This window comes from Ascaphus truei, chromosome 3 (assembly GCF_040206685.1).
Source record: "Ascaphus truei isolate aAscTru1 chromosome 3, aAscTru1.hap1, whole genome shotgun sequence".
Taxonomy (NCBI): Eukaryota; Metazoa; Chordata; class Amphibia; order Anura; family Ascaphidae; genus Ascaphus; species Ascaphus truei.
Window position 1 is genome coordinate 287,888,037 of NC_134485.1, and position 26,059 is coordinate 287,914,095.

The following is a 26,059-nucleotide window of genomic DNA, read 5'->3' on the forward strand; positions in this document are numbered from 1 at the left end:
CAGATATGTTTTACAGATGTTCAGTGCCGCCAACAGGGGGGGGAACCCAGGACAAGTGTCCTGGGCCCAACGGTTACAGAGGGATATCAGCACTAGAAGTTGGGTCCAGCCAAACCCAATTTCTACGTCTGGCTGTGAGGTCCGTTTTCTGCCAGGCCGGGCCTCTCTCCCGCTCCTCTCATGGTGGAGAGAGGCCCGGCGTGGGAAAGAGGCCAACACAGGCCTTAGACCACCCTAGAAGGTAGGTAGGTGTATGAGGGGGAGGGGCATTGTATCATGTGTATAGGGGGAGGGGGTATTATATTTTGGGGAAAGAGGTATATTTCAGGGGAGGAAGTTATATTGTGGGGGAACTGTACAGGTATCGGGGGGGGCAATTAAGTGATGGAAAGGTGGAGTGTGTGTGAAGAGAAAGGGGGTGGAAGAAGGAGGTGGAGGAGTAAGAGAGAAATACATGGGAAGAGTAAGGGACTTGTGAGGAGCTGTTGAGCGAAGAGGGGGGGGGGAGAAAGAGTGAGAGAGAGGGGGGAGGAAGAGAAATACATGGGAAGAGTAAGGGACTTGTGAGGAACTGTAAAAGGGGGGGGGGGGAGTGGGTTGCAAAACCGCTGACATGGGGGGGGGGGAGAGAGGGGCCCATTCGAAAATAGTCCAGGGTCCCAGGAAAGCAGTCTGCATCCCTGCAGAAGTTTTCCAGTAACATCTCCATTAAACTATCATCTGACATCTTTTCCCAAACCATGGGAGGACAAACACAAATAAGAACTGCAGGCTCTCATTGTAATGGATTGCTGCTGTAAAGTATGCCAAGCTGCTAGAATATATTTGTGCATATTAAATAGGACGTTCGCATACCAATTTAAGTTGAGCTTTTCTGTTCCATATGTAGAAAATAATCTAAAATACCAACAATGTGACTAATTTGGTTTACTAAACATATTTCTATTAAATGAAGAGAACATACAATTGTTATAGGTCATATTGTTTCCAGATCAAGAAGTATTTTTGGCTGAATAGACCTTTTTTAAAGTCCTGCTGGTGTCCTAAAAAGTTTTCCATCCTATCATATTGCTGTCCTTTTTCAAAGTGCTGTTGGTATCACCGCAAAACACAAAGAATAGTAAACACTGCAAGCATGCATCATATCCAGAAAATGCAATCCAGAACACGAAAAGTCACATTTTAAAAATTATCTGGATAGAAACATTCTGACCTTTCAACCATCTGTCGTTTCTTGTGCCTGATTTTGCTGGCCTCCCTTATGGACTCCCATTTTCTTAGGTCGTCCTCACTGCAGGGACCCGGAGTGAAATTATTTGGCTTGGTAGAATAAGAAGCTTGACACAGATTAACTTTCCTCGTCAACATGTCATCTTTCTTTAGTTTTTCCGAAGGCTCGAGTATGACCCGTCTATGTTGATGACCGTTACCAGATTCTGGCGTTTTTATCACACTAAGGAATTTGGACTGTATTTCTTCGGGCAGAGTCCATGGCTCTGGGAAGGGCACAGCGTGGTAGTTGTCTGGGGCTCCTGACACATGTACCTCTTTTGGCTCTGATTGAATTCTGCGAACAATCATGTCATCCTTCACCAAATCTGGAAGCTCTGACTCCTCCCGTTTGGGCTGGAGGACAATGTCATTCTCTAGTTCAGACACTTGAGCTAAAGGTATTCCAAGATTGACGACTTGGTGTGGATGGAACATTCCTGTTTTTCTTGCAAACAAATCATCATTTTCAAGATCTGGCCACATATTTTCGCCTATTCTGTATTTCATCTGATCTTCCAATGCAAAGGATGGACTCTTACAAGATTTTACAACTCTAGGACCAGATGTGGGGTCAGATTTGGGTTTAGCTTCAGAAGACAGCAAGTCTGCAGATATTTTTTGAAGTGCCTGGAGTAATATAAATTGACTAATATAGCGAGAAAAAAAAAAAAAAAAGGAAAGAAAATGGATGATGGTAACCACAATTGAAAAGATGAAACCCACTTATAGGATTTTGTATAAATAGGTTTTTAAATATATGTTTCTATAGAAACAGTGTAACACATGCATGGTATGTATCATTAATTTATGTCACTACTTGATCTTGCATGGCTATATCAAGAAGCAATGGCTTAAAATATTTAAGCAGTTAATTGTTGACTTTGCCACATGTCACTGGCACATATGGACACACTGACAGCCATGCAAAATCATGCAATTGTATCAACCTTGGCTTTTCAGAGGCATCCACTCCTGCTTCTTCATTTTTAATGCATGAGTTTGTGGCAGATTGTGAAATCCAGTCTTTATCCAACATCGAATCATTTTGGAACTTTAACACTGATCCAAGACCAGGTGTGCACAAGCAGCTGAAGTCCTCATCTGCAGATCTCTTACTGTACATCCATTACAAGATAAAATAAGATGAAAAGTAATGTTTTAATCTTGTAATGTAGAATTTAGGTTCTTTAAGAAGGGATGTATACACACACACATTACATAAATAAGTATGTCTACCTAGGTCAAGCTTTACACGTGTACAAAATGAGCCAAGCCTAACATAAGTAAATATTAGAATCTGAGAATTGAAATTTAAATACAATGGCAACAATTTAGGCAAAGGTACAAGGCAATAATAATTTAATATTAAATTGAAATGAATAGCATAAAAACAAACCTGAATCCCTGAAACTCATTATACCAGGGCCTAGTACAGACCCCAGTTTTCATTTTCTGATGATCATCCTCTTGGGTTGAAAATTTTGGAAGAAATGCATCAAAGGAAATCTTTAATTGTGGAACTGGCAAGTTGACCTTTCGAACATAGAGATCATCCTTCACAATATTTGGAAAGTCTCTAGTAAGGTCATCATCTTCATCTGAAGTAAAGCAGGTGTGGTCTAAATGATCCATCGATGTGGTCTCACTGTGCATCTTCACATCGGGTTTCTGGTCTTGGCTACTGTATAAAACAGCCAACCAGTTAAGACGTTTTCGATACTCTGACTTTTATAGCATACCCAACATGCTATTAATGAGGCCACACAAGGAAGCCATTTATTTTTCAAACCAAGACAGGTTATATGGTTAATTTTGCGTGTGTATGTATATATACACATTTTTTTTTTCATTTTTTTTTTTTAAGGTGGTTAGAGAATCTTTACTTCATAGTTATTCATGGACTTTAAGAGGCATTACCAATTTGCCATTCAAATCCAATGTTAGTTAGTCTAACCTGCTTTGTCCATTTGCATGGGTCGCTGCAATAACCTCTTTTAAGGAAGGCTTCTTAGAATCAGTTTCGGATATGCAAAGATGCCCAGAGGTCTCTGGAATCAGGGGTCTGCTGTTCATGTGGAATTTTCGCTTTGCCAAATCATCAAGCACCAAGTCCGGCAGCTTCCCGTCATCCTCCGAGTCTGAGCTACTTGAAAAATGTTTAGTTCGGGGTGACATGTGGGGGACAACATGTTTTACTTGCTCGTCATAACATGCAGATGTTGATGAGCCCGTAGGTGCTCCCTTATCACTGTTGACCAACGAAGGTAACAGGAACACATTGGAAATTATTTAATACAAACGACTAATGACCCCTCGTAAATCCACTACAAATATAACATGGCAAGTCATCCTAGTATGCAACATCTTCACCTTTATATACAGTATACATATTCGTAGATGTACAAACACACAGGTTTGTTTTTTAGACATAGAGGATTATTAACATTCATTTAAGATGTCTGCAATGTTAAGATGTTCAACTAATCTGCTACAACTGTATGAAATTATGTTTTATGTTGTAGGAACTACCTTTCCGTGCCTTAGTGTTTTATGATGAAAATTACTTGAGAACCAGGGAATAATGTTCTTTAAAATAGTGACATATCTAGACTTTTCTGCAGATCAAAAGAGTATTTGTATAAAATAGTTATACCTTGAAAATGTTCCATCGGACTCTGTGAAAACTGGACTTGCCCAGCTCCTCCTGTTGTCTTCGTTCTTGTCTACTCGCTTTTTCCTCAGAGGTGCTGGTAAATATACCAGCGGTTTACTTTTGCCTGGAAGAAACTGATTGAAGCTGGCAGCGCCTTTGGGCTCCAGTGTCGAAATCCTCCGAAGGGACATATCATCTTTGTTTAGATCCTGCATTTTGCTGATCAGTTCAGACTCTGTGTCACTTTCCCCACCTGTAACGAACACCAGCAAAAAAAGAGTTTGCTATGCAACTAAACATGATACAAAACACAGGAGGTAACACACACAGAAACCATGTACACGGCTATAAGCAAAGCAATAGATGAAGTTTGCTACAGTACTCGTCCTAAGGCCATTTGCATAGAACTGCTAAATACCTGACATTCTTTGACCATTACATGTCAATTTCACAAGAGTCAGAAAAACAAAGTTTCATATGGCATGTACTGTACATGATGCAAAGTTCTGTCAAGTACCTCTTACTCAAATGCGTTAAAGTTTTCCTAGAACAGAATTCTGGAAGGACTTGTTAATGAAGTAATAATCCCCAAAGTAGTGGGCATTACTGGCCAATAATGCACTAGCTGGAAGAGTTGAAGGCCCGAGGCGAAGCCGAGGGACTTTTACCCAGCCAGTGCATTATTGGCCAGTAATGCCCTGTTCTGAGGGGATTAATATTAATATTATTATTATTAGCTAAATGTAAGCTTTTTCATAAATAGAAACTTTTGTATAGTTATAGAGATGTTAAAATAAAATTGTAAACACAAACACACACACACTCCCTTCTCACTGTGTCCTGTGCAGAGCGCTCTGCAGGCAGGGAGGGTGGGGGAGGAGGCACTGTCTGGCTGCTGCCTCCTGTCCAATCACCTCCCCTGTCTGAGCTGCTCTGACAAGTAAAAGTCAATTGGCTGGAAATAAAAACTTGGCAAGGTGCCAAAAATTCTGGCCCATTACTGAATGGAATTTTTACCAATCGGAGGGCAGAGATTTCAATAATGCCATTAATTTTAACAACATTAGCCTAGACCGTACAATACAACTTGCTAAAATATACATATATATCCCTTAGGCAAATTTAAATGTAAGATGATAAAATGTAATTTGTTTTATATATAGCATTATCAATTTATAAATCTCTCTACATTAAGTGGTGGCTTCTTTCTGATTCCATATTGTTCAAAGTCTAGAACCTACTGTACTTTTTACTAACTGGCGCTCAGAGACCAAAGGTACTTGCACAAGGTCACAGTGAGCGGTCATTAACTGTAGGTGGCATTTGCCAGAGAAAAAAAACATGTACTTTAAAGCAGCAAAACTTTTTTTTTTTAAATAAATCACGTCTGTATTAGATAGTGGGGTTTTTTTTATTTTATATTTTATTTTTTATTCCTAATGCCATCTTTAAAGTGTTTTAAAGCATCCTTTGATTTCTATAGCAGGTTTTAGCCCACCTCCCAAGCAGTGCAAGATCTCGGCAACAAATTATCACTAACAGGAAAGTGTTGCAAAATTTCCCATTATTTTGAACTGTAACAATAGATAACGTTACCTTGGTAACATAAGGATCCGTTGCAGCTGAGCTACACTGACCGAAGGATTGATTGAAACTGAAAAGCAGCCATTATATTAGGCGCCCAATCAGGATTTATATCAGGAGCACCAAACGGTTGCCAGCTTAGGTAAGAATGTAGAAATATACCTCGTCACATGACTTACATATAAAAATTAGAAAATAAAAGTTGAAAGTTGCATTGCTGCTTTAAAGCAGTTTGCCTATGTGGAACATGGTATTCAAATGCTTTTATCTGATCAAAAGGACAGGCCGCATTCCAGAGGTGTGCAAACTATTGGCGCTGCCCCCCCCCCCCCTTCGGTGCTCGAGCCCCCCTAACTTGTTTTCCGGCGTGGGCTATGTGATGTCACACCGTGGCGACGGGTCATGTGATGTCATATCACATGGTCAAGCGGCGTCATTTGGCGACGCATCACCACGCTTCTGAATCCTGCTAAGCTGAGAGTTGCAGAGGTCTCATGCGATCCCCCAGCATTAAATGCCTTGGGGAAGAGCGCGGGGCTTCTGCGACCACCCGCGCCAACCAAGGAAAATAGTGCGTCCCCCCCCCGGGGGGTGCCCCCGCCAGTCTGCACACTCCGGCCTTATTTAATACTTTCAATTGCAATTGTTTGCATAGTCCAGTGCATTTGGACTTTAGCCGCCATCTAATAACAGACACGCTTCACAGTCTGAGGTATTAGTAAAGGTAAACATGACGTGCAGAGTTATAAGTACAGAAAAAATAAGGCCCAGAATTTGTTTTTATTCTTTTGGGCATTGAAAGCAGAATTGTCAACATTTAGCCGGGCACTGAAACTGCATGGGCTATAACGTCATAACACATTCAGGGGAAATAATTACATTCTCTACTGTTACCAAGAGAGCTCTAACAAGTCTACTCAGTGTTTAAGAAAACAAAAACTGAATTTCAATTTAGGAGAGCACACACACAACTATAGTCCAGAGAACAGTGAGAGTGCTACTGCCAGAAGACTCAAAGTATAAATCAAAATGGCAGTCAGTCTACTTGCAAAACATGATTCTTTATTCATCAATGTTTTGGCTCCCAATGGAGCCGATCGATCGGCAAAGATTTGGTTCGGGGGTTAATTAAAATCACTGTTAGTGCTGCAGAAGAGGACCCAAGATGCAAAGTTCTGTAAAGAAGATCACGTGACAAGGCAGGCACTAGATACAATTGGTGCTCTGCTAGAAAGAGAGCAAAAGGGGTTTGCCAGAACCTGTCTAGGAAGGAGGTGTGACTTCGTAAATGGTTGCTATAGAAACAAAAATGCTTGTTACGTTAGACTACATTAAAAAAGTCTTTAAAAAAATGGACATGATATACAAGTCCAAGTTTAGGTATCCTAGGTATAATTCCCTAGCAGTTCTGGCCTCTGTAATGATTTGGTGACTGAGCAGTGATGCACGTATTGTGGGTTTTCACAGGTTTTTGTTTGTATTTCATTTGTTTGGTGTGGTATAGGAATGTATACAAAGGTTTCATTGTTTATTTGTGTGGCTGCTCTTGAAAAAGGCTCCATTGGGAGCCGCAACAGAGGAATAATAAATTTAAAAAAAATCAAAATCAAAAATCATGCAATTTTGATTAATACTTGGAGTATTCTGGTAGTAACACCCTCCCTGTTCTCTGCACTGTCATGACTAATTGTGTGCTCTGAAATAAACAAACGCACACACAAACGAACATTCTATTAAACTGCGGATTGAATTTGGAATGGCAACAAAATAACTAAAAAAATTCCTGAAACATAAAATGAGCTGGAAAAGTTCCCAACAAATTTTACATCCTAAAAAACATGCATATTTTTCATACATTCCTTTTTTCTTATGGTCTGTATAACTTTGTGTATTTACATTGTAAAGCAGTGCTAAAGAAAATAGAATTTAAAGGAGCTCAACGTACGTGTATGCAGCTTACATGGACCTACGACTGAGCGACCTAAAAATAAGTTAATAAGCAAGTGTCACAGGTCTTTATACCTTTTATAAACCAAAGAGTGCTTTAAAAGCGCTGTGACGTATAATTTCTTTAATAAACTCATACAAGTGTACACGTGAAGAAAAAAACCCGGGCAGTGTCAAAAGGTCTGTTTACAATCATTTAATCTCCAGTGGGAAGTAGTTAGCGGTTTCAAAAATCAGGTGTATTTTAATGTTTATTTAGATCCTAGCACATTGCAAAGAATGCAGAGATGTGTGGGAATATTAAAAGACCATATTCTCTACTTAACACACATTTTGTACATAACAAAATTGGAAACCTTGTTAAATGATCTCCAGTATTAAGGTTTATGGTGAAAAACAAATACAGTACCTTCACTGCTCCCTTTAAGTGTTGTATCTGACGAAAAGCTTGTATAAGACCTTGAGCCAAGAGAGTCCAAGCTGTCCCAGGAATTGTCTCTTTTATGAATAGTAGTAGGGGAAAGTAGATTTTCTCCTCGTTCACTATACCACAAATCGCCACAACCACTATCTCTCCCACTTCGCTTCAAACTGCTGGATTCTTCAAGTGCCTATATAAAGAATTTTTTTTTTAAAAGGGCACACAATGTTACATTTCACTATCCAATTTCCTTAGATCAGTGTGTTTCAACTGGGGTTCCTAGGAACCCTTTGGATTCCTGGGCCTCCCTAAAGGGTTCCCTGCAATTTTCAGGTCAATTGAAAATGGTACAAATCCAGAACAATTTACAGTGCATTTGATCTCAGACACGCTATGAGAGGTTTCCGTTTCTTAAAATGTATCTGATCTCAGACGCACTATTAGAGAGGGCTGGGGCTGATCTCAGACACGAGATTATGTTGGGGTTTCTGCAGAATTTTGCAATATAATTAGAGTGATTTAATAAAAAAAAAACAAGGTTGAAAAACACTGCCTTAGATGTACAGCAATTATTCCCAACACCCAATTTTAATGTGCAGTCATTTCCACCCTAGCCAAAATTGACCTCTGATTTTAGTGATCAAATACAAGCACCTATTTGACTAGACCGTCATTTAAAAAAAGCAACAAATAAATGTTACAACCAAATAAGAGAATGTTTCTGAAAAGAAATGTTTTTATTTTCACCCAGATGTATTACAGTTAACCGCATATAAATGTATACATTGAATGTCTAATTGGCTGAGAATGAATGAATGAACGTGTGCAAGCTTATTACTCAACCCATATAAAAGATGATTTCAACAGAACTTCAAATATCACGTTGTCTTAAACCGAAAACTGCCAAGGACAACTTGAAGTTAGAGGTCTTGGGCAGTCTGAGAAATGGTTGATTAAACCATCTGATATAGTCAGTACGTTACAAGTAACTAATACTACACTACAACCGTCTGTCTAAAATACTGTATAGAATACCTTCTAGTCAATACTACTGCCATACTAGAACCACCCTTAAAAAGTTCCAAAGGCTTGTCACTTACTGTACTGTAACCATCTATTAGTCTGTTAAAATGTAATCACACTACTGTATGTACTCAGTTCTCCCTCATTTGTTACTTTACTACATGAAGAAAGAACCAATACTGCCCACACTTCCTTTTCTGGTCTGGCAAATAAAAAAAATACAGGGAATTCACTATGGCTCGTCTCTATGAAATAATCTCATAGTACAGGGCAATTACGGTCAGGTATTGGACTTTGATGGGGGAGAGGCTATAATTTCAGGCAATATTCACCTACAGTAGCAGCAGAGCAAAGGAAACCGAACCTCCCTGCTCGACCCCTAAAGCATTTAGACGTGAACAGTAGAATCAAACATACCCTCCAATTTAGAGTGTAAAGCTGTATATTGTTTCTGGTGATTTTGACAAACAGGTTGCTTTTGTGATTCTATTTCTCCGGTCTACAAGTTTGATGTAATTTTAGTTCAGTAAACATGGTCACCAGCTGTAAATCAACTTTATACATTTTCCTAAGTGAATTCTTAGATCGATTTGGATCCCGATTCTAGAAGAGCTCCACTGTCACTATACATTGATTATCTAGTTACAGTATTAAATGGCACAATTTCACCTGGTCTGATTTTTTTACATACATAGAAAGCACCAGGATCTCCAGGACTGAACTGCATTAATTTCAGCACCGGGAACGCCCCACTTCCACAGACACCAACAGGGGAAGGTGCCGCCGGTAGGGTCGTCCTTTAGGGAAAAGATTATGTAGGTTTAAATATCCTGCATCACGTGAGCCGATAGGAAGCAGCGACGGATCTATTGGCCCGCATGACACTGGGGTTTTAATCCTCCATGAAATACTGGCAGCACCTTCTCCGGTACATATCTCAAGAACCAGCAAGTCCCCAGAGCTGAAACGGATGTGGGTCAGCTACAAGGACAAAATTGTAAGGGGTAAGTGGCCCCAATTAACCAGTGCTACAGAGCATATGTGACCCACAGTAATTGTAAAGTAAATGTTTTTAACTGCGTTTTAAACCGGATCACTTGGTGTGGTATTGCATGCTTGAGGCTATATTCATTAAACCCCTAGATGGCACAAGGTATAACAGAGGTATACAGAGTTGTAAGTAGGGAGTGTTTGGACCCCCCCTTGACCTCTGCAATTTCCCTGAATTGAATAATCTTGTATGCCTGGGGTTAAGTAGGGAGTGTTTGGACCCCCCCTTGACCTCTGCAATTTCCCTGAATTTAATAATCTTGTATGCCTGGGGTGCCCGCTGAAACACCCCTTCCAAACCGGAACAGGTACACCTTTTCAGCTACAAGGACACACTGCTTTACTCCTATATTAAATTTGGAGGGAGGGGTCAAGGTGGGACTGCTTCTATTAAGTGGAGTACATTAGGACTGCCCACCTGCCATAAGGAGTCTTTCCCTAAAGGGAATGTCTTCTCACCTAAGAGCAGCTGATGCTTAGTGAGTGTTATTTTTAGATCACCAAAAGCTTATACCACCAGCACAGCCTAACTCTTAAGGACCCGTAGTATGGGTAGTATGGCATACATAGTACTATATGACGTCGGAATTCCTACTGTGCTTTCTTACCTTGGTCAACGTTTGTCCTAATAATCCTTCAAAAGCCTTTAGGTTAAGATGAGGACCATTATAATATGGGTCACTATATGCTTTTCTCCCAAGCCAATATAAAGTGATCAAAACCTTAAGAAGGTGAAAAACAAAATGGTTAACATTCAAAATGTTTATTATTATTATGAAAAGGTGCTAGTGCTATAATTACTTCTATTCTTCACCAACGCAAATTCTAATATACACAAAATACAATCGAAATGGCCATTTAGAAAATGCATTCCATTTTTTTCACAAATAGCCGACAAGCATCTGTTCAATCACCATTTTAGTAGCAATCACGTCAAGCCATAATTTACAACTGTAATTTGTAACACGTATGGCCCATACTATCTCACCAATGAACAGGCAGAATATTCTAACACGCAAGATAATCTTTACTATAAATATTGGTTGGGTAGAATACAACGCTTGTAGAACATACTTACATTTTTTAATCTTCTATTTGTCTCTTCTTGCCTAAAAAATAAATAAAAATAAAGCAATGAATATACTTAAAGCATGGCGTATGGGCTCTCAGACAGACGCAGTACTGTGGAACTCTGGTAACAATAATGCTGCTAATATGATGCACAGGATCAGCACCATACAAACTGATCCAGGCATGCCTGCTCTGTAGGATCATTGAATGTTCTTACTTGGAGTCTAAGTCACAGTACAGATCTTTTCCACAACACAAAGATGAATAGGTAATTCTTCTATTAAGGTGCAACAACCATCGTCTGTGAATTGTGTGGGTTTGTCTTTCATGTTCACCTAGAAGATCTTTTGAAAGGTGCAGTCAGTCCCAACCACAACCAAATTATATTTATATTTAATAGATTCAAATGTGGCTGATTGGCAAGCATATTAAAAAGTCAACGTTCCCTGGATCACCAAATGCTTGGAGAGAATTGTTTTCTATTATTATCTTTTAAGTGATCATTTGTGGAATGTCTTTCAAAAGCAAAAGGTGAATCCCTAGTTACAATGTCACATTTGCGCAAGAAACTAGTTTGATGACGACAATAATTGACTAATTGTACATAAATTACAGTGATTCAATAAAAAAATTATTAAAGACACTGTGCCACATATCAGGACATTTAATCACGGGACGGCAGATGAGGTTCTCCACAGCAAAGAAATGAAAGTACAGTACTGTACACAGTGAATCCACTTTTAGGGTTGACAACTTATTGTATTCACCCTTTCAGTGCTGTTTGAGCATTAAATGCAATTAATTGCAGCGGGACTAAAGTCAACTATGAAAAATATTTGAGAAATTAAAGGTGGGGGGGGGGAGATCATAAAAACTATAGCATTGTCACTGTAAATCTATCTAAAACTACCTTGTACATAGATACGTGGATAAAAACCTACAGGGAACATTATGTAATGAATATTTTAACATGCAGCCATATGATTAGACCGACTATGCAATTCAAACATTAACATACAGACAGCCAAAGCTTATGCCATACTGGTGCTTCCATTACCGATACAACGGATGTTTATACTGGTTTAGCAAAGTGTTTATAGACTTTCCACAATGTAAGTCAACGACATTTTACTTGGCACTTAAGATTAAAAGCGCGGGTACTTGTAACACACAGACATACCACTTTAACACAGGGCTCGGTCAAAAATGTAAAGAGTAAAATAATGTAGGGAAGACAGGTCCTAAACATTAATAGTCATTTGAAATAAACAAGTGTTTACGATGTTAAAATCAATGCAAGCAAACGCCACCACATTGGAACACGTAGCCAGCCTCTGCGCCCCTGCCTGTTAGTGGCATAATGTAACTGCATGTACTTAAGACCCATGCTGGGAGAGTGGAATGTGCTATGTCTTGTTTCAGGTCTAGTTGCCATGCGACACATTCCAGCACTAAAAAGCATTTGACCAAAAGGAGTTACTCAGCTTATTAGTGCAATCCTATTTGCGGAAAAGATCTCAAACATGGCTCTCCAACTAGTTCTGCAAAGGGGCCAGGGAACAAAACATGGAGTAGAAGGCCCGCAAGCTGATTGGAATATCATGTTGGATACATTTAAAGATGTACAAATGATTATATTTCAACACTTTTGCAGGCATCTGTGCCATATATATTTACATTGCCGTAACTTACAAGTGAGTGTGTGAAAAATTGCACTTTGCCCAAGCAACTACTATGAAATTAGCGGGAGCATTGTCTCCGGGGGGGGGAGGGGTGGGGGCAAATAAAGGCCCCTTCCAGGTCGCATTTGGCCCGCGCTCCGCCAGTTTAAGAGCCCTGACCTAGAATGTTCATTACAATCATTTCAAACGGCCATTAATTTATCTCTAAAAAAAATCTATTGCCTCATTGCATCCATACAAACTGGCAGCTATATTTGCATTCTCTGTATTTTACTCGATATGCTAATAGAAATTGTAACTTACATTTTTTGGAGGACTTTTAGAACTCAGTGGGGTGGATTCGTTCTGGGGGAATTTTTACCTTTATTGTAAATAATACCAATCCTTGCAGCTATGTTTTCTTTTCATAACTGCTGTTCTAAAATTGCGTATAAACTATTTAAAAATGATTGTTTTTCTGAATATTAAATATGTACACTCCTCCCCCTCTGTGCTTAACCTGCATGTGAAAACAAAACGACCAGCCAGCTATAGAATTTACTAGGCCGGACAAGAAAGCGGGTGGATACAAATTACACTACACAGAAACCAACAAGAGTGGCAAAACCCTACTATTTGCTGTAACATTTATTTACAGGAAGCATCTAGCAATATTGGTGGCGGATGGAAATATGTCAGTAGATATCATTATATGCAGTGGTCAACAAATCACCAAAAAATCTACTCGCCACCTAGTACCAAACGTGTGCTGCTTGGGCCAATAGGAGCTCGCCACGATGTTAAATCCACTTGCCCGGGGCGTGCAAATGTATAGGTTTGTCGAACACTGATTATATGACATATGCATTGATAAAATATTTCAATATAAGGTAAGAGTTCCTGCTGGGAAAGTTATATACATTTTTATTGTGAAAAGGGTTCAGAATATGGTATTTATTTTGACCGTGTACCAAAAGGAAATTCGCCAATCCTGAAAACTCCTATTCCTTGAAGTTTGGGGCAGAACATGAGTAATTTGCAGGAGAGGTTTACAGTGAAATAACCCTAAAAACCACAACCCCTTATGCTGGACACTGCAAAATATTATCATTGACTGTACGTTCATTGGAAACTCGGCATGGAAGGATTCCAAGCACACAGAAAGAAATGTTATCAAGTAAGATACCACGTGTGGCATGCAAAATTTGCACTTGATCAATAAAATATATATATTTTTAAAAGCAATAACTCATTCGTCGTTATCTCGAGGATGAATAAAGTTGTCACAAATGGATAGTGTGTCGAAATGGAAACAAAGGTTAGAAGGATGAACTGTGCAGACGAGAGGGCGAGTAAACCGGTTTAAATATACAGATGGTGCACGGAACAGGTTTGAATATAGTCCCTGTTACACCAGTTCTCAAGCAGCAGTACATGATACACAGACTTTAGGAGGGCAGCTTTAGGAAAACAAAGGTTCAGGTCATAAACTGTATGGTTACACTTGTTTTGGCATTACCTTGAGCTCAATAAAACATCGGAGATTAACAATAAACAAAACCCACATTGCTGACCCCTCCTCAAGTCCCTTCCCTGTGTAACTTCGAGCAAACAGAGCTGTGCCTACACGGACCACCTGTGAGTAAATATGTCCTGAACATCACTTTATATGCTTTTGCTATTTGATAAGAAAAACGTTTGGCGGCAAAAGCAAACATATGTATATAGATATCTATATATCTACAGACAAATTGTTGGAATTTTACATGTGTTTTGTTGTAGAAATATCCAGTTCTAGATTAGAGAAATGTTGATTTAAGGAAACACTAATGACTACTGATGGGGATGTCATTTTATTTTTAATGTATTTTTATAAGCGCTGTTTTACTGCTTAGCCCTGATCTCTGCACAATTCTTCTCACATAGATTGAATTACTTAATGCATTATGCAGAATAAACAGAAATGTTGTTATTTCAGACTTCGCATTGAAAAAGGCATTTCAAAAGTTATGTGACGTGCCTCTTCATACTTTCATTTCCAAGAAAGAAACACCCAAACAAATCCGATCTTTCAAACTGCATGAGAGTACAATAGATATCAAATATTTTCTTGCAGAATCTGTTAAATTGGGAGCTTTATAAGGAACACCAGCTCAGTTTCAAAATGGCGACTTCAAAGAATCCTGACTAAACAAAGCAACAGCCCAGCAATGATTCAGGCCAGGCACCAACAAAATCTCTATGTATTACAGGACGTGTGAAATTTGTCACCACATATTTCGGGGTAAGGCTTGAGATCTAAATTTATAAAGCTGCTAGACAAACCAAGAAACAAAATGCTAATCAAAGGGATACATGCAGGAGTGTTTTCATGATTACAAATCCAACATCCGTTTAGTGAAACTGAGGCTTCAACTTTCATTAAAAACACCCGTTGGTGTCATTATTGAAAATCAGTTGCACTACACTGGGGGGCGCGCAGAACTCCTTTTATCTCTAGTTCTAATGTTTTGGATAAGATAGATATGCACCATGTGTGTCTGAATACATGATATGCTGTGTGACTGGGATAGCAAGGAAAGGGTCTCTACAGCCTCAAGGAGGACTGCAAAGTCTTGCATTCACGGGGGATAAACATACAATACTTTTTGAACACTTCACAGGTGGATGTACATGGAGTGTGATGGTAGTTAAATACACTATGAGTTCTCCCCCTTAAGTTTGGGCCTGTAGAATAAAGAATAATTTCAGCCCTATCACCCTCATCAGATACCGATAGTCATTAGGTCCCCAGACACTTATTTATTACTGTAGATTTGACCAAAGATTCGATGTGGAAGCAGTTACATACAATATGTAGGTGGCCTTTACATTACAAATGATTTCGTTCTAGGTACAGGGGTTTATACCCGGCAAAATAAGTGATGTAGACCTTTAATATGAATTTTAGTACAGACGTGTATAGAATTCTGTTTGGTATTGTGTTATTATAACACTATAAAGGATCTACGGCTACAGGAAAAACACATTGAAGCCTACCTTACCTACAAATCAGTGACTAAGATTTGTCTCTGATGTTACTGAAACGAACACAACTGTAATGAAGTCTTCATTTAGAATTACAAAAATAAACAGGACTTTAATGACCCTTTAATGAAAAAAACAAGAATGGATGTTGCTATGTAGTAGATTTTTCTTTTATTGGGCTTAGTGAAAGGAAGATGCATTCTAAAGAGTTGTGTCCTACAAAGGGAAGACAGATTTCTTAATCAAAGCATTTATTGTGCCATAGAGCAGGGGAGCGCAATCTTTTCTTCTCCGCACCCCTTTTGCCGGCTGCCCCTTTCTCCTCGTGCCCCCCTGCGTACCTTGGCTCTGATGTCCTGGCATGACGCTGCGTTGCCATGGCGACGCATCACCAGGAGCAGTCTGAACCATGGTAAGGAGAAGTTTACAGAGGCCTTGCAGCTCCCCCAGCATTTAAACCGCGCGGGGCTTCTGTAAACCCTGCGCCCCCGGCAGATAATCTCGGGGGGGGGGAGGGGGCCCACGTTGCGCACCCCTGCCATAGAGCACACAACGTTTCGGCCTGCTGGACTTTCTCAAGTGAAGTGGCAGTGGTAAGTGAACAGGCAAACAAACATTAAAATAGTTTAAAAATCCAAACACGACATACGAGGATGCACCAGAGACCCCAAGGATGCCTGGACCACGGCAGACCACAGAGGATGAAACCGCACACCGCAGGCACCAGATGGGATGATTGGAGGACAGTGATGACACCAGAGAGGTCATCAACCAATGCGGAGATGGGATACGCCCACCCAATGGGCTGGAACCGGATGATTGAACACAGAGGAAGCTGATTAAAATGATTAGTAACAAAGCAGCTGCACATGGGTGTTTGGATTTTTAGACTATTTAATGTTTGTCTGTTCACTTACCATTGGCACTTCACTTGATAAAGGCCAGCAGGCCGAAACTTCGTGTATATGTATCACTACTTTTGAACTGGTTTTGGTGTGCAGCAAACATCTACATATTTCTACAGAGGAAAGAAACATACTGCATCTATTGCTTAAATATAAATTCATCTGAGTGAAAGATTAATTTCTCTCTCATGGAAATTTGAAGAGAAGTGCAAGTCTACTGCTGGTAATAAAAATGACATTACAAGATATAATATGAAGGTAACAAAGTCCTTACACAATATAACTAGCTTGGTTTTTGATCGTTGTATGGGGAAAAAAATATTACAACGGCATGAGTTATGTCTACAAGTCTTTAGGGGACAGTTCAATTTAAAGCATACTTTAAATACTTTAACAGAGTACATCTTGCCCTGTGGGGCATTTTTTGTTTTTGTCTTCTTTAGTGCCCAGGATGTCAAAATGGTCCCTCCTCTGACCTCAAGTGTTCGAGATTAACAAAATTATTTAACAATAAAAAAAAATACAATATATAAAGGAGCAGAACATGCTCGCTGGGGCAAGATACTAGCATTATTGGGAGTTGAACAGTTCACAGCACTCAAGAGAAAATCATGAATTCAAATTGCAAAAATAAGTTATTTTACTGAACAAAGGCGTAATCAGCACAGAGAAGAAAAATACAAAATCACTAAATGCATAAAATATTCATATAGTGAAGCAAAAAAACATCAAGGTTATCAAACGGAATCACCAATAGAAAAAAGCGCTCATCTGTCAAACGAGTGCATCCGGTCTCAGCAAGTCTATTGTGGGTTAATCATTAAGGCAATCCCAAACAAATTTAGAGGCAAAAGAGGAGTATCAACTTGAGCAAAAAGTGGACGGAGGGTAAAAACAAATAGCACAAACTAAATAAACGGAGCAATGTTTCGAGGGATAAACCCCAACTGTCAGGGATAGGACCAGTCAGCATACAGCTGCGATCCGTAGAGGTGGTGATGTAGCACGTCACTTCATACAATATATGAGCAGAACATAATGTGAGCCAACTCAGGTATCAGATGATAGATGGGGGTCGAAAAGGATTGCAACGGTGGCAATATACAAGAGAGACTCCTTCAGATAGTCTCTAAATGGATTAAGATATTGAACACTTTTGCCCCTAGTGAATTAATAAGGTGTTGGACCTAAGTTATTTTTCTAATAGTGGTGATCGGACCATCATCTGATCCCCACTGTGGATATGACTGTGACCCTATCCAAATATTTCCCACCTGACCTCCCAATTTCACTTAGTGTGAGTGTTTTAACTCAGGCTATATACGGTTTATTGCCGCACCCTTGAGACCGGATGCACTTGCTTGGCAGATCAGTGCTTTTTTCTTTTGGCGATTCCTTTTCATAACCTTATGTCGTTTGTGGTTTTGTTCACTATATGACAGCCAATCCAAAATAAATAGCCCCAAATAATACACTGTTCTTTTTTGCTTTGTATATTTTAGAGACATCTGACCTAGGTTGAACTAAACACGCACAAATCCCTGCAAGCTCTAACCCGAAGACGCACCACACCATATATATGGCGTACTATTGGATGTGACCAAATGTTCAGCATACAACAAAAGACAAATTCCCAATGCTACATCCAACATGACAAAAAATATATAGTTAAATACTTAACTGTTTATCTTCTCATAAGTATGGGTCATTTAGTTAAACCCTTTGGCCAAACCGTTATAAAGCCTGCAGCCACTTCACGGTAAAACCAGTATGCAGGTCCTAACACTACCTGTGAAATCTCTCATGTACCTGTGTAATAGAGGGAGACATGTCTCAATAGGCCAGTCTTCTACCGGTGCATAAAGAAAAAACCTGCTACTTAAAAGGTGGAAAGGAGTGAGCTTAAACCCAGGGGGGAGGGGCCACCAACCTCCAAACAACTGTGTCTAACAACCCTATGTGCTACGTACCACGTGCTATATTGCAATTGTGAAGCGCTTTGAGTCCCATTGGGAGAAAAGAGCTATATGAAGTTCATTATTATTATCATCATCATTATTATTATTAACTGTTACCAATTGAAATTTTACAAACACACAAAATCCATGCAAGCTCTAACCCCATCAAGGGGTCATGCCTTGGTGTGGCTGCAGGCCTATGATGCTTTGGCCAAAGCGTTTAACTGAATATCCCTTACTTATAAAATATATAGTTAAATATTAAACTGTTTTTCTTAAGTCATATTGAATGTAGCATTGGGGATTTTATTATTTTGGACTAGGTATTGAGATGGATGTCATAACAGCCTGGTTCAATCACTGATTTGGAGTATCCGCTCACCGTGTTGGTTAATATGGCTGTAAGGTATGTCAATATAATTTTCTTTTCCAAGCACATGGTGCTCTATCAGATTCATAACATTGCTTCTTCTCAAAATATGATGAAACAGTTCTTCCTGCTTCCCAATTACACATTACAGTATTTTTTTTAAACCGTATAAAATAGGGGCAAGTAGGTGGGACTTCATCTAAAAACAAAATTGGTAAGAGATTCTAAGCATTTTGCCATCTAGGAAAAGAACCGCCCAGAAATTACTTAAAAACAACAGCAGAGAAAAATATGTAATAAATCAGGTTTGTAGTTCACAGTAGTAGGACACCAGGTGATACCATGCCCCACAAGCCTCAAACCTCTGAATGCAGCAGTAATTCTCCTTTACTGTATTCTGCAACTACAGCTGAACCCCATAGTAACGCGGTGCTTGGGGTCCACATAATGCGACCACGTTATAACAAGGATCGCAGGATAAAAATGTCCGCGATCAGGGGTTCCGTGTCCGCCAGAGGGGGAGAGCTGGGATAACTCTCCCAGCTGTCCCAGACCCGACAGCACAGCAGCACCCTCACGCAGGACTTACCCAGCAGCAGCTGGCAGTTCTCTATTCTCCCTGAAGCTGACGGAGAGAAGTAGGCGTGTGTGTGTCTCATGGTTGTGACACAGGATCCGGGCGATGCACCGGCGGAAGTTGTGGAGGACGAGGAGCTGGTGCTGATGAGCTCTGGGGACCAGGGGATAATCCACTTGGTGGTGCCGGTGGAGCAGGCCGTGCTGGAGTCTAAGCCGGGTAACCTCATTCCCACTCCTCCAACGTGGCGACGTGATGTCACATGACCCCGCGGGGTCATTTGACGCATAATCCGAGGAGGAGGGGGGGCACCGGCAGCAAGAGTAGGCAAAAGGGAATTAAGAAAGGTAGGAGATCTTCTAAATTGAGAGCCATGCTCAAGCCGTGTTATAAACGGATCGCGCTATAACAGGGTTGAGCTGTAATATTTACACATTAACTAGTGCACACGGAAGTTAAAGACAATAAGAAAATATATATTTGTTTTTACAGCACTGGAACCGGGCTCCTCAAGCCGCAGTTGAACCGTCTCATTTTAAACTCCGAGGACCAACCTCCGCTTTGTGGTATATTTCCCCGATATGTAATCGAATATGGGTGGCAAATCTTGCAGGTACCCAAAGGCCAAAAGGAAGCCACAATGTCATCTGTTGCAGCTTCCTATTGGACAGCCTTTTAAATACCCAGGAACACTGGCAACTCGCTCAATAACTGGGGGTCCTCAGAGCTATAAAAAAAAAAAATAATAGAGCGGTTCACCCTGGTTCCAATGCTGGTGGAAAATGTCTTCAGTTATTTGGGCAGGATTGCAGCTTTAAGGTTTGTAGAAGGCAGTAAATAGTTTAAGAATGTGGCGCTGTCGATTTGATTGAATTAACAATGAGCAAAGCCTCTGCCTTGTATGAGAAAAACGCAAGTACGGTAATTACCTTACTTTGGTTTTTGGTTATAAAGGGATAAAGGGAGGGGCAAATGAGACTTCAACTACACATGTGCACCTGTTTTGACAAGCTAATATTAAAAGGGGATTTTCTATGTTCTCCGGTCTCAAATATCATTAGTCCTTTCCCATGTATTCTCAAACCTGTTTACAGTGAATTACAGCCAGACATTTAAACATGATTTGGTATAAACATATAATTTCCCCATAATTCCCATTATCTCAGGTGTTGTCCAGGGTGTAACGAAACAATTTAAGGATGGGTTCTATCTGCAAATAGATGTTAAATTATCACTCCACACAAGGTAGGTCATACATGAACTGGAGTAGACAAAATCACAGCCAACAATTTGACCTGCAAACACTGTAAAATGCAATGAACTGCATCAAGGGATCTGTAAAAAAAACAGCATCAAGGCGATGTCATCCAGCATGATGGTGCAGCCGCAAAAATGTTCGTTTTGAACGGTCAGACAGCCTTGGTACAGGTTGTTTACTGTTGGGGAGAACTAGTGAGTGGCATCAAGGCACAGAAAGTAGTGGTAAGCAGCAGCACAACAAGCACTATTTTTGCTGCTTTCATAGTAATCTATAAAGGATGTGAAAAGACCTGTGAGGTCTTCAGAATTTTGTGTAATCTACATCCATTAACCCATTGAGTGCTGGAAGAACCGCAGGGTCAGAGTGTGTATGATCACTGTCACGGAAGGGGATGAGTCATCCGCCATCAGTGCAGATCGTGTCCTGAGCTTGTCTCCCCCAAGAAAATTCGAATCTATTCTTTTTACGGCACTGATACACCTAGGGTGCCAGAAACGTTGGCATAGTAGCTATGTATCATCACACTCAAAGGGGTAAAGTCTCCGTATTGATTGGGACCAAGTTGAACCAATGACAGTCTCATTTATGGTTCAGCTAAAACTTCAGCCTAGTCCAGTCAGACTGAAACAGTGTTTTTGGTAAACCACCTAGCCTTCAGCGTCAGAGGGGGTATAACCCATGAAGACGCACTAGTATGGGTTTTGCACTACGGGACATAGCCTCCCATTCAAGTCCATTTGACTTCATGTGCAGCATCTATAACACCTTAATGAACCTCCCAAAAGCAGTGAATAAAATCTTGTGTTGGTCCACTCAAAGATAAAAAGCCAGATTTTACTTATTTTCACTTCCCTGCTAAGTAAGTAATAGTACAGGATAAAGAAAGGGCAGGCAAGTCAATCTTAAAGGTGCTACTATAGCGTGCAGTCTACCAGGTGATCTGTGGTCCACTTGTCAGTTTAACCCCCCCGCGTGCATTCTGTCAGTTTAACCCCCGCGTGCATTCTGTCAGTTTAACCCCCCCGCGTGCATTCTGTCAGTTTAACCCCCGCGTGCATTCTGTCAGTTTAACCCTCGCGTGCATTCTGTCAGTTTAACCCTCGCGTGCATTCTGTCAGTTTAACCCTCGCGTGCATTCTGTCAGTTTAACCCTCGCGTGCATTCTGTCAGTTTAACCCTCATTTTAATTCCTAGCGTGCAGTCTACCAGGTAATCTGTGGTCCACTTCTCTCAGTTTAACCCTCAACAGGAACCATGGACGTAGAATTGATGGGCCTTGGGTTTTTGGTCTCAAGCAAGGCTCTGATTGTTGGTATTTTTATGTGCATCGGCGTGATAGACACACTCTGATACCAATTATTCAGCTGGAATGCGAAATTGGTTCAGTGATTCATTCCGACAAGTGGCCTGCATATGGAAATTTAAATGCCATCGGTTACAGGCATTTTACCGTGAACCATCAAGAAAATGACGTGGATCCAGTGTCAGGAGCAAAGACGCAAGGGATTGAAAGGTCGTGGTAGGATGCAGAATTGTTTACACAATTTCTTAAACACATACTAAGTGTTTATCGTTACAAACCAATGAGCTGGATTGTTCCTTTGTAGTATAATAAAAACCAATACATACCATATTATTCCTTTTTGTTTAGTAGATAAAGTAGACTGCATGCTATAGTAGAACAGTAGAAGTGTACTGCACGCTATAATAGCACCATCTTAAATGGCAGGTTATAATTTTTGAAGATATTTCCAAGAAAGAAAAAAAGAAAACACTTTAAAAAAAATTGAAAATAATTAGAGTCGCCTGATTTTCTTTAAAATAGGCATTAATCAGCAAGTGTTATATATTTCAGGCATATTACTTATTAATTTAGTTTGGTTATATGTGCAAGTGGGACTGCACATGGAAAAAAAAAAGGCCCCCACGACTTGCAATAACCCTATAAGTGTATATAAGTTCTATAAGTGTAATACAGCGTCTAGAAATCTGAACTGAACCTTGACTTCCACTTTCTGTGCCATTGGAAAATAGTATACGAGTGTAACCAACGCCTTAACAAATGCTAAAGATTATGAATAGTTTGGATAAAAAAATGTTTAAGGCATTTTAATCCGTGTGCCATGCACTACTCTAATATTACATACAAATAGAAGTGTTAAATAAAAAAAATAAAACATGTACCAATGACTGCAGCCAAGCAGTATAGTAACCCACCTTTCCGATTACGGGGCACACAGAAAGGTAACAAAATATATAAACAAAGATTGGACTTACAGGCAACTGGGGATAGTACAGACAGACATCTTCATTAAAATAAAACCTCCTATGACTTCTACATATTGTTATTGATACAGGACAGGATTCATCTGGAAATACCGCCCATGCAGCAACACGCATTAGCAAGCAAAACCAACTTGATTAAAATTACTAATCATAAATGTGGCATTTGCACCTTTGCAGGGCCCCGACATTCACTTGCTCATTCTCCAGGGGCGTGCTCGGGCCGACCTCACAGACACTGGGGCCAGCCCTGATCGAACCAGAATTGGAAACCACATGCGTCATGAGCTCCACCAGCAGAGAAGGGGTTACTGTGCGCAGCATAACTCAGACACTACCAAAAACCATTCTACCACCCACAAGGCACTTTAGTCACTGGGAACAACTGGGAGTGCCACTTTAAATAAAGGAACTGACAAAAGAACTCTTGCGTTTTAAATAACAGCTATGCAGGCAATTCAGTAACTAGCTCATATTTCACACATCAGTTTGGTTTAACCCTTTGAGTGCGGAGGGTGTTTGCAGTTTCTCAGTTGGCTATGTGCAATTTAACACCAACATGATTACAATTTTGGGTAATGCAAATAAATATTGTGCACATTAGCAATACTTATAAAAAGTTGTGGGGGTGGGGAGGAGGGCAGTAAAGACTTAATATCGTTTCAAAATTGAAGCAGGGGGTATCCAGAGCTGAACCCCATTCATTTCAGCTCCAGGGACCCTCAGCTTCAAGATACTTACCTCCATAGGGGGTGCCGGTAGTTGCTCTAGCTGGGGTTCATGTAATGGCGGTTTCAAAGCTCCTGCAATCAGCGGGCCAATAGGAAGCTGTGACATCATCAGGTGCAGTTTCCTATTGGCCCGCGTGACCAGGACCTTTAAACAGAAGAGGAAAACTGGCACTCTGCAGAGGTATCTCTGGACGCAGGGTGTCCCCGGAGCTGAAATGAATGGTTGTCATCTCCAGAGACCCCCTGCTTCAATCTAAACTTACACAACGTATATATCATAAAATCATCATGCTCACCACCCTTACAGGTACCAGAACATCCTAGAACATTATTTGTAAGGAAATCTACAGGTACTAGGAAACAGGGTTCCTAGAATTCCGTGCTCAGCTGTGGGTTGTCTCTAGATGCAAATCTAGTATATAACCACTGAGTGAGGAAAACAGGGACAAGCACCACTCTAGACACGTATGTGGTCCGTGTCTCATTACTTATCTCCTAACGTGTGGGGAACCTGTGCAATAGGGTGAAGGTCAGTAAAAAATCTCTGACCTCCCAGTGACACAGTAAATAACGTCCCACTGGAGAAAGACACTTATAACGTATGACACCCAGCCTGTAGTGAATGGACTGGGGTACTCACGATTGAGAGTTTTTCTGTCTGGTGAATCCCACGGCGTGCGTCACGTAAATGGTATACAGCAGATGATTCCTCACGGAAAAACCGGAGCACAGCAAATGAAGATAAGGGGGCTAGATACCGATCAATAAAAGTCCTTTAATCCATGGTAGACATCATGGCACGGGATATGTAAAAACTCTTACGCGTTTCGGGCCGTCGCCCTTTGTCAAAGAGAATATTTTACAGACTGCGTCTGCAGCAGCTGATATAGGAGTTCCCCCGCCTCCAGCTGATTTGTGACGTGTACGACTCATGGCGCGAAATCATCAGAGTACGATCTGATTGGCCCAGGCACTGGACCAATAGGATCACTGAACTGGTAATAACACGCTCGAGCCGAAGAGGGGGGGGGGGCGTCATACATCAGATGCGCAGCAAGTGTATGCTGTAATACATCAGCATGCACCGAAATAAATGATTAGGTGTTAAAACCAAAACATAAAAACATGTTAAAAGCAATCTTATAAACTGATCTGGTAGGATAGAGGAAGTCAATAATCATAATGTATGTAAATATAAGTAAAGTTATAATCCAGGATGCAAGATACATATTTGTACATATAACGGAGAGAGATTGTAAAAAGATACATTCCTTAAGCCTATATGACAGAATTATAATCAATAAACTTATTTTTGTATATCAGTAACCAATAGTCAGGAATTACTTTTATTTCCTTATTTGTAAGGAAGTCATTCAGCAGAATAGGTGCAATGGGAACCATAATGAACACATCGAACATTAAAAACATTATACCTTCATGAATTCAGACTTATAACACTTTGTAGGACCTTCCCATAGGCTCTGCCCTCAGCAACAGCTATATTACCTGTCCATGGGTGAAGAGGACTGCACACCAGAGAGAACATTTTGTGGGGGCATAACAATGGCATACGGCCAATTTAAACAGACTAGGTGCTTAATTAAGAAGTTCCGCTTCAGAACTTCTTAGATCCACAAAAAACTATTTTGCAGCGATATTCTATTAGAAGTGAAATTCTCTAAGTAATTTGAGTGCAGAAGACTTTTTTTTAATCCTACGTATACAAAACTGTATATTTGAACCTTTTTTAAAGTGGTGGGAAAGAATAATTGACCTACAATATTATTTAACATCTGTTGTGCTCCTTAAATAAATGTAACCACGCTGTCACAAATTCGGCTGTTTGCTTCTGTTGAGATTAATAATGATTTATTTTTCTTTCGGGCCCTTGAATGGGGGTTACTGTTGGTCAATCAAGTGTTGTCAAGTGTCCTCTAGCCTTATCCCACCCTATTATTGTCAGTCAAAGGTAAGCAAGGGGGAGAGGGGACAATTGCCTGTGTAAACTTTAATACCGTGACAGAAAAAACGAAGTAGCTAGTAGAAACAAAACCAGATTAACACCGTTAACATGTCACTGCTATTAAGCACTGTTTTTTTAGGTGGGACTGACTGCCCATTGAAGAGTGGAAATTAAAGATTGCAAGGCCAAAACACAGTGGGTAACGAACATAGTGTCTCATCAGTTCCCAACCAGCATTACATGCAAAGCCAAACATTGCAAGGGATTGTTCGGTCCAAAGAAAGGGAGCAGAGCAAATTACA

At 40.3% G+C, this 26,059-nt stretch overlaps 1 protein-coding gene across 11 annotated transcripts in view; it reads right to left on the minus strand.

Moving 5' to 3' along the window:
- LMO7 (LIM domain 7) overlaps positions 1 to 26,059 on the minus strand; it is a 166,452-nt gene that overhangs the window by 44,253 nt on the left and 96,140 nt on the right. For 7 of the 11 annotated variants that reach the window (XM_075590977.1, XM_075590978.1, XM_075590980.1 and 4 more), the window contains 8 exons: positions 11,029 to 11,059; positions 10,559 to 10,672; positions 7,866 to 8,067; positions 3,926 to 4,178; positions 3,227 to 3,415; positions 2,669 to 2,953; positions 2,220 to 2,387; positions 1,214 to 1,918 (listed from right to left, as the gene is read on the minus strand). In XM_075590977.1, the coding sequence (XP_075447092.1) occupies positions 1,214 to 1,918; positions 2,220 to 2,387; positions 2,669 to 2,953; positions 3,227 to 3,415; positions 3,926 to 4,178; positions 7,866 to 8,067; positions 10,559 to 10,672; positions 11,029 to 11,059 (1,947 nt within the window). Of the gene's footprint in view, positions 1 to 1,213; positions 1,919 to 2,219; positions 2,388 to 2,668; positions 2,954 to 3,226; positions 3,416 to 3,925; positions 4,179 to 7,865; positions 8,068 to 9,591; positions 9,709 to 10,558; positions 10,673 to 11,028; positions 11,060 to 26,059 lie in introns of those variants that run through there. The other 4 variants (XM_075590986.1, XM_075590984.1, XM_075590985.1 and 1 more) reach the window with 2 other exon arrangements.